The following is a 17,494-nucleotide window of genomic DNA, read 5'->3' as shown; positions in this document are numbered from 1 at the left end:
GTAAATACATGCTAAGCTAAAGAAAAAAACCCACAAACCCAACACTTCAATAGTTTTACACTCCTAACTTGTAAACCCTGCCTGACTTTGATTCAATTTACAAAGCACTGTTGTGAATTGTAACTGTAGACTCTAGTGATTCATGGCATCAGATACAGCAGCAGAGCAGAAAAATAAAAAAACCAGCCAACCCACCCACCCTTTACAATAGCCAGACATACAAAGTTGTTCTTTCAAATGCAATGTTAGGAACAAAATTGGTTAAATATAATTAAATCTGCACTAAATAAGGTATTATATTATGGAATAAAGGTCAAACCCTACATTTGTAAGGAGGTACATGACACTATGATAGATCTGTTCCCATCTCTTTGTCCTATGATGCCACAATACAGTAAATAATGCCCTTTCAGAATTCATTGACCTTTTGCATAATAAATGTGGGTGGGAAAACTGCAACGATACATCTGGAATTTTTCTACAGAGAGTTATATTCACTTAATATCTGACTGACACATGATGGTGCTTGTGGCAGTGAAGCCAATAAACACTGGTTTTAACATTTTCACTTTATAATATGATATCAGAAAAGCTACCAGTAATTATCCAGTGTATTGTAAATTAATTTTTACACTGTAAATTAATATATGCTGTGGCTGTAGGCAGTTTTGCTTTTTCATGATCTATCTACGGTACCATCATACCATGATACTTGGATACACATGTAAGCATACCTTAAGTATTTATAAACATCATTCCATTTTGCAGGGCAAGCTAGACCATAAGCATGTTCCATAACCAGTCTGATTAGGAAACACAGTTAAAGTCCTGTCTGCTCTACAAATTGAAACCATGTTTTTAACTGGGTTAGTGAAACATACTGTGATATAACCAGATTCTGAAATGATTACATTTATAGTATAGACAGGGCCTCTGCTACTTTGCATGTCTGAGTAAGAATTTGAGGATATATTACAGGATATTGCAGTGTCTGTATTTCTGAATTCTAAATAGGCCAAATCCCTTTTATTGTTCAGCTGTAAAGAAAAATAGGGAAGGAAAAAAGGGAGGAACTGGAGGTATAATGGACACTGGCAATGACTAAGCAAGGCATTTCACAGGGCAAAGCGTAAAGAGCAAGACAATGAGCAAGGCCCAAATAATTATAAGTTTAACTCCACAGGCATACAATTTGTAGGCCCGACCATCTGCACAATATGCTTGACATCAAGCAACAAGCAATCCTCCAGCCTGACATTTTTGCCCAGGCCAAAAGCATATCCCCATTAGGAAACACATACTGAATAGCTGACCTTGTGTATTTTCAGCTTCAGTGAAGATCTGATAACCCGTAAGTATTTTTGGAGTGTGCAAGGCCATTTGAGTTTTGGAAAGTTAATACCAAATGCAAAGCACACTTCACCATATAACAAAGTAAGCACTTCTAGCAGCACAGAGTAGTTATTTTGGAAATGCAATCAACTCGATTACCTGGGAAGTGATAGGAACAAGAGATGGAAGTTAACGTAGCAAAACCAGAGACGGGTAAAGAGAAACCAATGGTTCAACGGATTAAGAATTAAATAGCATTATTTAATTCCATTTTAAGCTAAGTAAGGACAAAGCACTTTTACTCTGGGAACTCCAATTGTGGTAAAGACGATCTTAAATGCATTTTCCCTTAGTGATTGCATAGAAGAATATAGATGGCTTATGATGCCACTGGATCATGCCGTAAAGATCCACTTTTTTCAAGAAGCTGCAATATCTTGTCTTCAGAATCAACGATTCCAATTTAAAAAAAACCAAAACACCACCATTAGATTATAGCCATTAGATTGCTGCCAAGAAAAGTTTCAGAATACAAATCCAAGACAATGCACATATACTGTGATAGGATGTTTTAAAATGAAATACTGATAAGAGAGGGGTATTTTTTAAAAATCCACAAAAACTGACGTAAAACATCTTGCTCCTGTTAGATAATAAAAATGTATACAGTAGGAACATGAAAAGCACAAAATAATCTTATAGAAACACTGAAGCCAAACATGTCTGGAACAAGAGCATGTCTTACTATAGCACTATAGTTTGTTAGAGAACAGAAGGTTTGTACCAGAAGCGTGTATCCATAAAAACGTATACCTCACAACACATTTACCTTTTCAATATCTTCACCACTATCATTCTGTCCATTTCCATAAAGTCGGGCATAAAGTCTCCAGATCTCCCCATCATTTGTCACTCGTGAAGTCACTCTGCCCAAGAGCTCTTGCAATTTCCCCTTCAATCCACTTGCTACCTCTCCAGTGCGATCTGCCATACCATCTACTACCGCTCTGACCAGAATAGCTAGCACCTTAAAAAAGCAGCAGGAAAGAGGTTTTATTTCAACTCAAATCAACATCAGTATATATAATGATATATGTAATTTTTGGTTTTACTAATTTCAACCTCCCCACGTTTCTATGGTTGGTGGAGATAAAGAGGCCAAAGAGCTAAGACAGAAATTTGGGTTGCCAGGACAGGCTAGTGTGAAAGAGAATGGTACAGGAAATTGTGACAGTATCCTAAATATATTTTCACCTTATAATACCATTATAAAAAGATCAGTAAACAGGCTGAACCAGATTAATTCAGGTAACGGAAAACACTGTTGTTTACAGGACCTCTATTTAACTACCCACAGAAACCGAAAGATGTATAGTGGATGAGATGGAGACTGGAAGGCAACTGAATGCTACCTTGGGAAACTGTGTTTCATGCACTTCTGGTGAATTACTAGTCAAGTCAGTTCAATCAAACGTTTTACAATACTCATTTAATGGTGGTACTTTCTGAGTCACTGGCTTGAGAATGTGGGATCTGACCTGCAGAAATGCTGAGCACGTGCAGCTGCTCGTGAACTCAGTGGGAGCTGGGCTTTGCATGTACGAAATGCTACGTAACACCAAGCGTCCCAGAAAAAAAACCATGAGCCTTTGTGTCCCAAACTGGATGCTAGAAAACAGTTTCGCTGTGCCTCAGTTCCTTCTCAATAAAAATGAGAAACGGCAAATGTAAATTAAGACATTGGATCATATGGTGAATTAGAAGAAAATAAAACCCAGGAAAGCTGTGGGTTATTAAGTGAGAACTACCTGTTCTGTGTAGTGCATGAGATACAGAGACTGGGGAAGAAATAACAATAAAACCAAAATGGAAGTCTCATAAGGCTTGCATTCAAGATAGGCCAGTAAAGGGTATACAAACACCTTCATGCTGGTACTTCCTAACTTGTGAGGCTATCATGTGGCAACTTTAATGCTTCAACATTTTTGTCCATGTGGTATTAATACTTACAATGAAATCACATTAATAGCACTATTAATATCAAGACAGTAATACAACCAATTTCAAAGATGATCTGTGAATAGCCCCAAACCACACAAATATACCACTACTCTAGTAAAAGTAGGACAGAGGTGCATCCTCACAAACCAAGATGTAGTTCACTAGCAGAAAGTAATGCAAAAATTATGACAGTATCAAAGTATATTACACTTAAACTAAAAACATACGCAATTTAGTATTTGTGATATGTCATTTTCCTAAAACAACTTTTCTTCTATAGAATGGCTCAATTAATAAGCATCCCAAGAATTAATTACTGAGTTTTATCACATAATATATCAGAAATCTTTGGCAAAAAAACCCCAGTAAATCAAAATGGCCGATGATGTTATGAAATAAATCTATGTAACAGAAAAAGTGAAAAAAAATTATACATCTCCCTGGTATCTTTTCAGAATCAATATGAAATCCTAATAGCATCTGAACATCAGCTAAACAGCTGCCCCCTCCTCCCCCCCAAACTGTAACAGTATAGCCCTTATAAAATGATACAACACTCTTCTTTCTTTTCTTTTCTGTTAAAGAGCTCGGATTTTCACTTAAGATAATAGAAAATATGATCAACTATTAATAGTCAAAAAGTTCTGAAATTCATATTGCATTCATGATTTGGAATCTAAGGGACTAAAACCCAGCATTAAATGAATCAGGTCTTCTGTAATGATTTCCTAGAAAAATACCAGCAAGTATTGAAATTTCCATTACTACAGCACTGTAATAAAAAAAACATAAAAGAGGTTTAAGAAGAAACATTAAAGTATGTTCTCTTTTGAAAAGGAACTAGAACTGGTTCTGAGGATTCATACATACATGTATGACTTCTCAATCCATTTCTCAGTTTAATAAAATTGTTACTCAAAGTCCAAAAAGTTCACATGAATATCATGTACAGTTATCAACAGTTTTAAAGCCAATGATATTTTGTTTGCACATGAAAAAAAAACAGTTTCCTCAGTCAGTAGGATTTAGCAACTGAAAAATTACCAATATTCCCACAGAGTTCAGGCTTTGCTTACACTTTCATCATAATAATCTCTCTCCTTTTTTTGTAATTCATCATGTAAGCTTTAGCACTATAGCAGTTAAAATAAAACTAGTGTGAAAGCCCAGATTAAAGGGTCCATTAAACAGTAATGAATCATTAACGCTACTTGGCTGTGCCCAGTTGTTAAATGAAGCTATTTCAAATTGCAAGTGAATTGTGCTAATCATCAAAAAGTATTAGCAGTCTAACAGAGCTTTCCATTTTAGACGGTTGTCTTAAGTGTTAAATTTTAATTTATATCTTTGAGAGATTTTAAACTGCCATACATACTAAACTACTAAAGCAATACTCTGCTGCCCAGGTTCCCACACAAGCAGTAGAGCTTTTTTTTTTTTAAAAAAAAAAAGCCTCTTTTAATGAACTGGGCTCTGTATGACCACTGTGCAGAGAGTTTGTGTTTAGTATGACATCACACCATCGCTTCTCCTTTGCTTTTGCGAATAATGTGTGTTTACTAAAAACTGAAAAAACCCCACCATTGGACAAAGCCTTAGAAACAAACCCAATCATTTTTAAATGCTGTGATTGCTATCAGTTAATCTCCTTTCACAACTGTTCTCCAAACAGCACCTTTAATAAAAAAATTCACTTGGTCAAACCTTTTTTAGAAGCTTCACTAATACTATGATTCTATGATTCTAATCAAACTTGACAGTGCTCAAGTAAGAAGAGAACCCTCGGATACCAGATCCAAAATGACAAATCTGCAGTCTATGAGCTCTCCCTATGCCCCTCCCAAATTAAAGCTTTAAAAGAAAGACAATTGTCATTAGTGAGCTAGTTAAAAGAAAGAGCTCCAGAAAGTATTAATTCCTACCCTTGCTCCTCAACATCCCCTTGGAACATGCTCTTGCAGTCTTTTGTTAGAAACAGTCCGGCAATACGAACCGCTGAAATGAGGATGATATTTGATGGAAAGGGTAACAGAAAAACTTTGCCAGATTCTCAAGAGCACAGAATTGCATGGAGGAACCATTTGTCCATACTTCTGAATTCATATTCTTTGACAGCACAGGATGAGGATCTGGTTTCTGAAAGCAATGTAGCAAAACAGCTTTTCCACCCACAAAATAACTTTGTTATTCACAGACCTGCAGCTTTCCAAGTAAAAAAGATTGCTTGCTTCCATAAACATGCACGTGGTGCAAAGTAGCGTGATTAGCAGTTGCAGAAATCTTTCAGGTATATTTACCACTTCAGACTAATAATTCAGAAGCTAAATTGATGATTACAACAGGTAAGGCTTTCTCCTCAGGTCCTTTTTAGTGACTGATCTACGAGCTGAAACTACAGATAATTCAGTGAGCCTTTACCTTTTATTACATCACACCTATATTAAAGGTTTTCAAGGTATATTTCTCAGTAGGTTCATGAACATTAAAAGGAATATGGAAATGCGAAGAATTTTAAGAACCAGTAAGGAAGGAAGGTAAAAAAGCATGCTTATAACGTTTAAGGGGAATACTAGGAAACTGAGACTTTTGAAAGTATGTCCTTTGCTGTAATCTTTTATTGCATTGTTGTTCTTTTATAAAGAGCCCTTCAGCTTTTCCTTGTACAATTCTGTCTGCAGAATCTGTACATACATATCTTCAAGCCTCATGATGTCCTGATCTCAGACCTTTGCCACAAGGATGACATCGTTAAATAACTAGAATAGCTTAGAAGCAATTTCCCAAAGCTACATTCTATACTCAGAAGTCTGGCACAAAAAGACAGCAATGGCCTGTCACAGATGAAGATATGAATGCCTTACTGTTATTAGAAGAAATTAGTGATTTACAAATATGACTTCATACTATGCTGAAATAAAATTTAATAATCTGATGTAACTACACAAACCAAGGACGTTTCAAATTATATATTCAATTGCACACTCTTAATTGATGCATTCAGTCTCACAAGGGGTATTCTGCAACAACAATTACGCTAAAAGTGATTGGTGATTGGCTTTCTGTTTTCACAAAGAACTGGAATCAATGACTCAACTTGTTTCTTCCAGTCCCAAGCATATCTATTTTTCTGGATTTTTAAATTCCTACCTTCTTCTCACCACTATATCATCTATCTTAGTAGTCTATCTATTAAAATCTACGACAACTACAAATACTAAATATAACCTGAGAGAAGATCATACTACGTTGCATGGAAACAGAAGTGTATGCTTCCACTTACTCATGTTCATGATTTTACTTTTTTAAAATACAATTGCACAAGAGCGTTATAGAGCATCTCTATTTAAAACAGGCCAGCTGGCAAATGGGAGAGGCTCAGAAATTAATGGTGAGCTTTGTAAACAATCTCAGCAGAAGCTTTTAGTTTTATGTGCTTTTTTTTGTTTTGCTATGGGAATACTCTTCTCTTCCTTGTAAGATTATTGATTAAAGCCTTTCTGAAATTCTTTAATCAGGCTCTGAGGTTTTTCTTGGCCAACTAGTAAAATCCTTCTAATTGAGGAAACTGTATTAGAAGTTATGATGAAACCCATAAAGCACTTTACATATCAGAAGCCAAAGTTAAAATTAGGACGCAAAAAAAAAATTTAGGATACATAGCATATATATACTTCTGTAAAAATGATAAAAGTTTATGAGAACAAGATGAAAAAAGAGTTATACAACAAAAATAGAAATATTTTAGCAATATCCCCAAATATTTTAATACAATATCCTACATAAAATTTGACAAAACACACTAATAGGATTCTGTATCATCTCAAAATACCTAAAATGGACAAATACATGTAGAAAGTTCTATTCCTGGTCAGCTGTCAATCTGACTAAAATAATACAGTAGATCACCCCTAAAAATGTTATTTAAATTAACAACTGAGAAAAAAATTCATTAAAAAAAGCCAGCCATCTACAAGATATTCCATGAGTAAACACGCAGGCCCCACCAGTATCACAATACTGTAGCTGCCAAACACACTAATCTTTTCCATAAATAAGATTATTTTCCATAGATACTTGTTAGTGCAAAGAGAGTTTGATACCTTTTAATGTTCAGCCCATATCAAACCCAAAAGATTTTATTCATTCAGAATGTTACCCTGTGCATGGATGTCTTTATAGTAGTAAGTATTGTACTCACATATGATTTGTTATTAAAAAGTAATCTGAAAAAAGTTTTTAACATCCCTGCCCCCCATGAACAAATGAGATGTTTCCACAACCATAACTAATTCTATCTGTTCTCTCTCCTTATCACTGGACTCAAACTCCCACGATCCAGGAAAGCTACTTTTAATCATTTTATGGGATAAGAAGAAACATACTCCTGGTATCAATGACCAGCAGCAGCTGGGTCCTCTTACCCTGGTACTACACACAAACTCCCTAAGAACAGCTCATAAGCTGTTCAACCAGATCCATTAATTTTGCAAAGGCTTTTGGAGGTGTTTCACTACTCTGCTTACAGGATTCTTTGGCTTGCTTTTCAGATTCACCTTGCTATTTTCACTGAGTATACAGAACCCTGCTTGGATCAGGACCTGGTTTTAGGCAACGTAACATCCCAGCTGAAGCTGGGAGGCTCTCCGGATTTTATCCAGAGTGTACATGTACAAACATAGAAGTTAACTGAACTTAACTGAACTACAGCGAAAGGTGAGCAAAATACCTCCTTTATTCTTCTTTGTTCCAATTATCAAGAATCAATGTTCTGACTATAACGCATTCAATCTATGAAACATAATTCACTTTCAAAGGCTCATTTGTAGAATTTTCAAACACATGGGAAAAGCTTACCTTTCTTTAAACTAAATAATTTGTATTATTTCTGATACTAAGATATGCAGGAACAATATGGAAAGATGGGGTTATGCATTGTGTTTTATTTAAGAATAGATCTTAAAACTGCAAGGCTCGTATTTGTCCTTCCACAAAGTCTGAGGCAATCTGGATACAAAAGTTTTACTTTTTGTCCATTTTTATTTTAAATACTTAGTCTTACAGTCCAGATCTCAAAAAATTAAATGGCTTGCCTACATAACTTCACTGGTATGTGTACTATCATTACTGATACTATTATCAGTGGAAATCTCTCTCTGTCTCACAAGAAAAATTAATGAACATATAGGATGATTTAGCATGAAAGCTTCCCCACCTGTGTATCCTTGTACTTTTCTCTTAAGTCCATGAGCCGGTGATAAGCTTTAATTGCTTCTGAAAACTCTCCAATATCTGTACTGGTGAGAAGATAGTTCTCCCATATTTGCCAGTGCTCATAGTTGCACTTGAGAGCTTCTTGGAGGGTTCGAAATGCTTTGATTCTAGTCGATAATAAAAAAGAAGAATAGAAAAGAAGATTCTGTATTAAAGATTTAATATAGAAGATTTCTATATTAAAATCAGTTGGCATTGTATTAACTAAAAAGCTATATTTTATTTAAAAAATCAGGTTTAGAAAACACTGTAATGGAGAAGTTATTATTCATAATTTACAATACTGATAATTCCTTAATCTCTCTTACTGATAGAATTACTTTCTATCAGTTCACTCCACAGTATACTCTGTAGAGTCTGAACTAGGTAATTTCTACGTTAGCTCTCATAATTACATTTTGGCAAAAATTCATTATAAGTGTGCCATCTATGTTAATATTTTCTTTTCTGAATTTTTAACTGGAACCATGAGAAAACAATCTTACTCATGCCGCAGTTGTAACACACATTAAAAAATTAAAAATTACTGAGTTCATGGCAGATGCAGAATGATACTGACTCATTTCATCACACAAAGGAAGGTTATTTAACAATAACAGCTTTTTGTGATTTATTTTAAACATTTGCACATGGTAAACATGCATACCGATTGCACAGAAGCCCAGCATTTTAAACCATTTTTTTCTTATATCAACCGGCAGCTTTACTTACACTCTCTGTTGCCTGACACTACACTGCTCAGTACAAATGTGTCACAGTGACTACTAGGGTCCTTCACCAAAGGTGCTGCCCAGTGAACCATCTCGTAGTGGCAGGAGAAAGTGTTGTGGAACAAAGGTGGACAGCATAATTCCTATATTACTGTCAAGTAATATATTCCTGTCACTGTCAAGTCAGGAAGCATCTTTATTTTTTCATATGGATCCACTGCAGGCAACTCTTTACCATTCCCTTACTCAAGGAGAGAAGTAATGGCATCCTCTGGTAAGGACCATAAGACAGTTTGGCCAAATCAAGAATATGGGCTGAAAGCAGCTGACCTACAGTTTACAGAGGTATGACCTCCTATACAACATGCAGCCAATGCTGCCAGAGAGGAGGCAGAAGGAGTAAGAAGTCTTAATGCAATCTGAAGCATATGCTGGTAAGGTCTGGGTGCCCACTGTTTAAAGCTTTAAACGTACTGCCAAAAGTTTCAATAAATTTTTAAAAAAGCTTTGCTAGAGAATCACAATGATATGGTTCTTAGGACTTTAAGAGACTGAAACTTACTCTCAGCTGGACAGTCACGATATGTAGAAAAAACACAAAGGAATAAATTCCTTTAAATGAAAACTTGAAACAGTTTTCCCAGGCTGGTAAAAATCTTCTTTGGGGAGGTATGACAATAAATCTCTTCTTAATAAAGACCATATAAAGATGGTTTGTTATCAAAATTTGCTGTTCACTTGCTCTATTGCTTGAGTAAGTTGCTAGAAGTGCTGTCTCTAAAGAAAGACAGCTCAAAGAATTTGTGGTTGAGTTTCAAAAAGAGGGTCCAAGAGAGTGTAAATATCCCAGCCAGGAAAAAGGAATATCTAACTAGTGGATCAGGCCATTAAAGGTTTGGAATGGCTGGGTCGGGGAAAAATGTAAATAACTGCCAATCTAAGCCCATAGTATTAAAAGAGTTACCAAATACACTCAAAGAGAGCTGACTGATAGAGCAAAATTATTGAAGGAAAACAGGTCATTTGGCATAGCTACGGCAGAACAGTCCGCGGGCAGGGTTTTCCCATGTTCACTCCCCTTTTCTCTCTTTTCTGACATATGTGATGTTGCCGAGTAAATGTACTAACAGTTGGGTCTCCTCTACTGTTAACAGTCCTAGTAAGGAATTTCAGACCCTGATTTTGATAGATTATATTAGAAAAGAACAGAGACCTGCTCCTTCCTCTGTGGATTTTGCTACAATGGAAGCTGGGATCTACTACAGCTCTCTGACAGGCTGGAAGATGCTCTGGCTGACTGATGTACCCCAATCACCTTGAGAAACTGTTTCTGAAACTGCTCTTCAACATCTGCAGGATTAGCCTGTATGATCTCCCCCACCTTCTCAAAAAAGTTAATAAATTATCAGGAGTGCAGATGCAAATCAGATGGAACTGTGAAATGTAGACAAGATACCAGAGGGATGGGATGGAAATCATATTCCTCAAATCATCACTCTTGCTACGCTAATAAAGTCCTCTAGGTTGTCAAAACAAATCCCCTATGTATTTAATAAATCATATAATGATGGACTATCCTTAACCAGGGCAACAGTTAAACCAATTCATATCCAAACAGGAAACAGTAGGCAGTACCAGTGCATCACTCTGTCTTGGAAACCAGGAATCTTTCACCCAAAGGGCAGAGGGCCAGTCCCAGTTTGTTCTGAGAAATAGGAGATCTAGATTTCAAAGGCCTCCTGGCACCCAGAGAAGTTTTTCTGGTAAACCAAAGAGTAGAGTCTGTTTTCATCACAATTAATTTTTCTGGAGGCAATTCAGAATACACAAAACTTGTGGACTCTTAAAAACAAACAAACCCAAAAAACAACAAAACCCCTTTCATTTGGGTGTCAGCAAGTTGTTTGCATACACTTTGCAAAAAGTCACATTTTATATTTGTCTGTTGAATGAGACTCTGCTAAGCCTTACCCAAATGCACAATCCTTGGGTGGGACTGATTTAAGAGCCTGGCTGGAGTAAAGCTTGATTTTGATGAGGGAGCAAAAGAAAACAATTAACTTAAATATTTTATTTTTGTTTTCCTTTTTTTAATCCTTCCCCCCACTATTTTTTTTTTGCTAGCAGGCTTGAAAAATAAGAATTTACACTTTCACCACCGCTTGGCCCCCCAAAATAAATTATACTGAAGTGTACTACTACAGATATCCTCTGTTTTGAGAGTGGGTTAAACTAATTCACACACAGTCTTGATCTATAAGTGACTACACAAATAATCAAAGGAGTTGCTATTCCACAGCAAACACAGGCCACACTCAGCTATCAGCATGTAATACTGACTTAAGATTTCCTGTACATGTATTCCTCTGCCTTGTGATTCCTGGGGGAAAAAAGCTCAGAAACATGCCCCCCTTTACTGCTTTTGATACAATATCAAATAGGTCTACAAGTTTTGTATGTATTTAGCATGTTAAATCACAAGAGTAGATTAACAATAAGAAAATTAAACCAATAAAGTGAAACTAATCACTCAGTAGTTTCTCAGCCTTGTAGTAGATGAACAGACAGAAAAATTATTTTGATTAAAGACACTTTTATGAAACAAGCATAAGCCAGTACGCTGAGCATCTGACATGCCCTTTTGAACTTTATGCAAAAGAAAGAGCAATCTATCACACACAGTCTAAGACAATAAATTGGGCACTGAGCATCTGATATACCCTTTTGAACTTTATGCAAAAGAAGGAGCAATCTATCACACACAGTCTAAGACAATAAATTGGGCATTCTCAAGGCACTGCTGAAGATGAAAGGAACTATTGAAAAGTTAAAAGCTCTTGATTTCTGTTACTTTTTAGTCTTGAGTAGTTATTCCAACCTTCATTTTCTCTTCCCTCCTGCTCCCATTAGCATATCAAACCATCTCTTGAATTCATTTATTACTTCCCACATTTCCTTCGTATGTTTATCAATTTACCCTTTTATATAAATTTAATATTCTTTTTCTCTTTTTTAGTTTGTCTCCTGACTGCATAACTGTATAAATTGATGTCAGATTTTGAGTAAGGTTTTAAAAAAAATTATCTTACTCTTTTGTTTCATTCTTTGGGGACAAGTTATAATGTGAAAATTCTTCTTAAATATTAAGTTCTTTCAGGTGTTCTGTGTCTACAAGACATTGAGTTTACATTTACATTACTTTTATTACATTGAGTTGAAATACAGAACAAGAAAGGCAGTCCATTTAGGTCAAAGCTTCTTGTACTAATGGTTAATTTGGAGGGAAAAGAACAAGCGAGCTATTATGTGTGGAGATCTCCATCTGCTTTCGTAATACGAAAAATAAACTGCCTGTTTTTCCCTTAAATCTACTGAGATTAAAGCAGTATGAATTGACATAGGTCTGAATACACAGTTTGCTTGAAATGGACATATCTTTTTAACTTCATAGTCAAATTAGTTTCCAACTTTAATACGAATGTTTTGCACTGGTTGTACTTACTACATCATAAATACTTGTAACATGAAAAAAGTGTAGGGTGAGAGGTTGCTACTTTTATAAAGCTTATGAAACTATTTCCTTCAAAATGAAGTAAGTTATCAATGATCGAACCTGGGAGAGAGAACTGAAGGCATAAGAATTACAAAATATGAGGTAACCACATTATAAGAATAAAAAACTCAATGACAAAAAAAGGAAATCCCAACTATTTACTTTGGAAGCAGTATCTTCTAATCCTTTTGAAGTACTTACTTCTGTTTTAATCTGATATAAGCAGTTGATAAATTGTTCCAGGCCTCAGCATTCTGTAATGATAAAAGGAGAAGTACCAAAAAAATTATTCACTTATATTATGCTTACTTCATAAAAATATGTAAATAAAACTACTGTGAAATAGCATCGATTTTGCTAATCATGCATATTAACAAATGTTTTCTACACGGCAGTAAAAATATTACATTGAAATAGAAAATATGATTTTAAAATAGAAACACATAAATAAACATTACTGACTACAGCAACAATCAGGTATGTAAATATCAATTAACTGCCTTCTGGTTGGAATACACTAAGTCAGCACTTGCCTTCAGTTTAAACTGTAAACAGGCATCCTCTTCTGGATCTAGCTGGGATGGCTGGAGAGGTCAGTGCTCCCAGCAGCTCATCACTTCTCACTACCTGGAAGCTACTTACCTGCACCGCTCTGTTAGTGGAAAAAATTATCTGAATGTCCCCTAATGGACCTCAGGCAAAACTAACAGGATTAGTTCCAACAGTGTTTATCAACTGTTTTAGCTGAAAAGGATTACGGAGTGCTCAGACAACCTTTCCTCTGGTAAAACCGGCAGAGCCATATACAGAGATGATTCTTGCCCATCGCCTTATGCTGCTGTAAATTTGAAGCTGCACCACTGAATTCAGCAAAGTGACAACTAGTATAAATTTGAGGAACAGACTGGTTACCGCAATGAAATGTACTCTGGTACTGAAGGCTATCCTCAGGCTTAAGGAGCATTTAAATCATGTTGGGAAACTTTTTTGAGGCTTAATTCATGAAAACGGTCATTACATTGCTGCAGACCATTGTATAAAGATAGCTTTCACCTCCATAACTAAGAGCCAGCCCAGCATCCTTTACTCACAAAAGAAATACCACTTAACCCACTGAGAAGTTAGTTGGCTTGTTCATATGAATACAATCAAGTACAGGCCCCAGACAGGTAAGTGAAAATTTTAGTATCTACTTGGAAGTAAATCAACTGTACTGAAACAAACAAACAAAAAAATCTATATATAAAGTAAAAATTCCAGTTAAATACAGGGTTGCCTGTATGTACATTTTTTTCCCCCAAGTTATTTAATTTTATTAATAAAGGAAAAAGAATACTCTGTTACCTTTCACTGTGCTCTCATTCTTTTCCCCAAGAGAAAAGTTTCTATCAAGTAGGTCGCATTAACTGTAAGTGAGCAACATGCTGGCAGTCAGGCCTTTTGACAAAAGTATTGCCAGTACATTCCTGAGAGGTAATCCAGCTGACTCCTCTGCTATCTCAATGCACAGTCACACTCAAACGGCAATATTGTACGCATGCTTGCCGCGTGCATCCTGAAAAACTGGCTAACAAGCTCCATTCTCCCTGTGCTCATGAACTATATAGTTACAAATTTACCTGTCATACAACCCCTTATTTGACTTTTTTTTTTTTCAAGAGAATTTGATTCCTTAGAGGACTAAGTATTTTAATTTAATTTTTTTGTTTTATCTCTCTCTTTAGCACTCCTCATGGTCTACTCATTCCCTTTTCTCTGTTTTAGCAATGTATGCAAGCATGAAGGAATTTCTGCTCAAACATATTTTAATATTCACACACACATACTTGGATGAAGTTAAGTATTGGGCAAGCATTTTTATGATGCCTCATGACAAAAATATATCCTTCATGCACAAGTTTAATTTATTCAAAGGGCTAAGATTTAAACGAGTTTTTCATTATTGCTTTGCTTGTTTATAATGAAAACATCCTTGTTGCTTTCAGATAAGCCATCTGAATCACTTGTTGAAAAGTACATACATCTGGTTCCAATGTCACACAGCGCTGAAATGCTTTGGCAGCACCTTCGTAGCCTTCTAAAGCAATGTATGCGCAGCCCAAGGAAAACCATACACCTAGCTGGAGAGAAAAAATGGATGATTACATATATATACACACATACATATTTCTGCACAAAAGAAATAATTTTGCCTGGATGCTCAAACACATACTACACTTGTTGGTTTTACCTGATTTTCAGCTGTCGTAATAGTATTGCATTGGAATAAATAATATCCTGTATGCAGAATATAGGAAAACTTTAGGTTCAAATTTTTAATAAATATGGATAAACAAAGGTGTTGACTATGTAAAGATCACTTAACCATATGTGAAGTGGTCTTTAACATCACATCTTCATTTAGAGAAGAAAGTGATAGCTATTTAGAGGTTTCCATATTTTGCTTTAACTTGTGAAAAATCCACATTCACTTTATAGTATTAGTTAGGTCAAATGGTTAAGTACTAGGAAATGTATTTCAAGGAAATTGGTTTTACAAGAAACATTTCTAATGACTGAACGTGAACACTTCAAAATTATAGCTCTTTCTACTTGTCAGAATATCAGTCTTCTCTAGCTTATAATGCAATGTTTAGAGATAGAAATACACTTACATAATGCCTTGAGTAGAGACCAGAACTTTACCAGTTCAATAATCTTGCATTGTAAATCTTTAGTTGTTACATCCAAATACCTACCACAGATTCAAATAATATCAGATATAGGCATAAATTACAGCAAATTAAATATGTATTCTCATAGTTCTTCAATAGCAAGTTCCTGATTTGCCACACGGTTAATTCTCAAAGAGCTGCAAGTTAAGCAGGACTACCTTTTAGAAAAGCTCTGTCATTCAGAAAAGTATTAAATCCCAAGTACATTCACAGAACATTTTCTGACAGCGTTATGCTGTTTAAATGTATGCAGTCAAAATCAAACAGAACATTTTATAATGTGCTGCAGAATCATTCCAGGTAGTACTACCTACTGCAATAAGCTCAGCTCTTCCTCCATTCTAAATGCCGAGGTAAGAAACATAAATAGGTTTTAATGGAAAATTTTTTGAGAAAGGGAAAAAGGTTGGGAAGAGGAAGATGGAAAAACAGGTTACATTAACTTCAATTTATATTGCACAACAGCATATTATTTTTCAAGATGTCTGATTAATCTTTATATCCTCTTGTGTTTTGGGTACTAGTTTTGAAGCAAGCAATTCTGATAACTCAGGTTCTTTGTAGGAAACCATAATGGTGTCCTGGTTTCGGCTGGGATAGAGTTAATTTTCTTCCTAGTAGCTAGTATAGTGCTGTGTTTTGGATTTAGTATGAGAATAATGTTGATAACACACCGATGTTTTAGTTGTTGCTAGGTAGTGCTTACACTAGTCAAGGACTTGTCAGCTTCACATGCTCTATCCACTGAGAAGGCTAAAGATGCACAAGAAGCACAACAAATGGCTATTTAAATACAAAAACATTACATTAAGAAACATTTGCAAATCACGGATTTTACAGGGTTGAGGATAAAGCTGTTCATTCGTTCATATGCAAGGAGCTTCTATCTCTACTGATTAATTGCAAACTCTGTAGCAGATATTTTTGCAGTTCTCTCCAGATCAGACTCATTTTTCTGTCTCTGAGTCCCAACTTAAAATCAGTAGCAAGATGTCTGCTACAACTGGATTAACCTGACTTACCTGCTATAGAGTTCATAGTTAATCTGCTTCAAAACTTAGATCCCAGCATGCAAATGTATGACACTCATCCCTGTCAGATCTGGCACCCTGGTGGGCAGTCTTCATGATATAAATAAAGATATCCTTCTGCATTTGGGGGTGTACGTGGGATTGCTGATCCTTAAAGCACATGGATGTATGAATAGGTGAAGACAGAACTGCCAATTACATCTGGCCTGGGCAAACATGAAAATCTACTTATCAGCATTGTCAGCCTGTCACCTTTCATGATCTTTAAACTCATCATTCGAAGAAAAAACTGTGCACAAAGAAAAACAATGTTTTCCAAATCTCAGAGGGCAAAATTAATAGGAAATAAACATTTAGTCAATCCCGTTTTTTAAGCCTCTTTTATCCATCAAGTTTCCAGAAGTCCAGCACTCCCACATGGCTGCTACCTCGTTAACTCCCCTTTCTCTTCCTTCTAGATCAGTAACTTTCTGGACATGAAAAGCAGGGGTAGAGACGCGGACCGATCAAGTATGAAATTGAAGGCTAGCTCCAACTCTATAGCTCAGGATACTAGTTAACGGTGCTTCTGTAAAGGGTGAGAGAAAAAGCATAATTTCATTTTTTATAATTCTAATGAGTAACAGCAGCACAGTCTCACTTCTGAGCTTGTGCTTCCAGAACCTGATTTGACTGAAACTTCCACCATTTTAATTTTTTGAGGCTGATGGTGAGCAGCTACATCTCTCAGGAACTGGCTTACCAATGCTTAAGTTTGTCAACTCCTTTCTCAAGGAAAAGTTACAGCACAAGAAGAAAGTAAAATAATTCTTTACTTCTGTGGAGAAAAGCTGTATGAGCAGGTACCTAGGAAAAATCATACAGTGACTGCAAAGAATGGTA

At 35.8% G+C, this 17,494-nt stretch overlaps 1 protein-coding gene across 1 annotated transcript in view; it reads right to left on the bottom strand.

Moving 5' to 3' along the window:
- The window catches only part of TTC27 (tetratricopeptide repeat domain 27), a 138,114-nt gene that overhangs the window by 5,751 nt on the left and 114,869 nt on the right, over positions 1 to 17,494 (bottom strand). The window contains exons 14-17 of the mRNA XM_009331099.1: positions 14,889 to 14,987; positions 13,069 to 13,121; positions 8,546 to 8,711; positions 2,162 to 2,359 (exon numbers count right to left, since the gene is read on the bottom strand). Coding sequence (XP_009329374.1) covers positions 2,162 to 2,359; positions 8,546 to 8,711; positions 13,069 to 13,121; positions 14,889 to 14,987 — 516 coding nt within the window. The remainder of the gene's footprint in view (positions 1 to 2,161; positions 2,360 to 8,545; positions 8,712 to 13,068; positions 13,122 to 14,888; positions 14,988 to 17,494) is intronic.

Source organism: Pygoscelis adeliae, unplaced genomic scaffold, assembly GCF_000699105.1.
Source record: "Pygoscelis adeliae isolate BGI_AS28 unplaced genomic scaffold, ASM69910v1 Scaffold218, whole genome shotgun sequence".
NCBI classification, from domain to species: domain Eukaryota; kingdom Metazoa; phylum Chordata; class Aves; order Sphenisciformes; family Spheniscidae; genus Pygoscelis; species Pygoscelis adeliae.
This window is presented reverse-complemented; position numbering and strand designations above follow the sequence as displayed.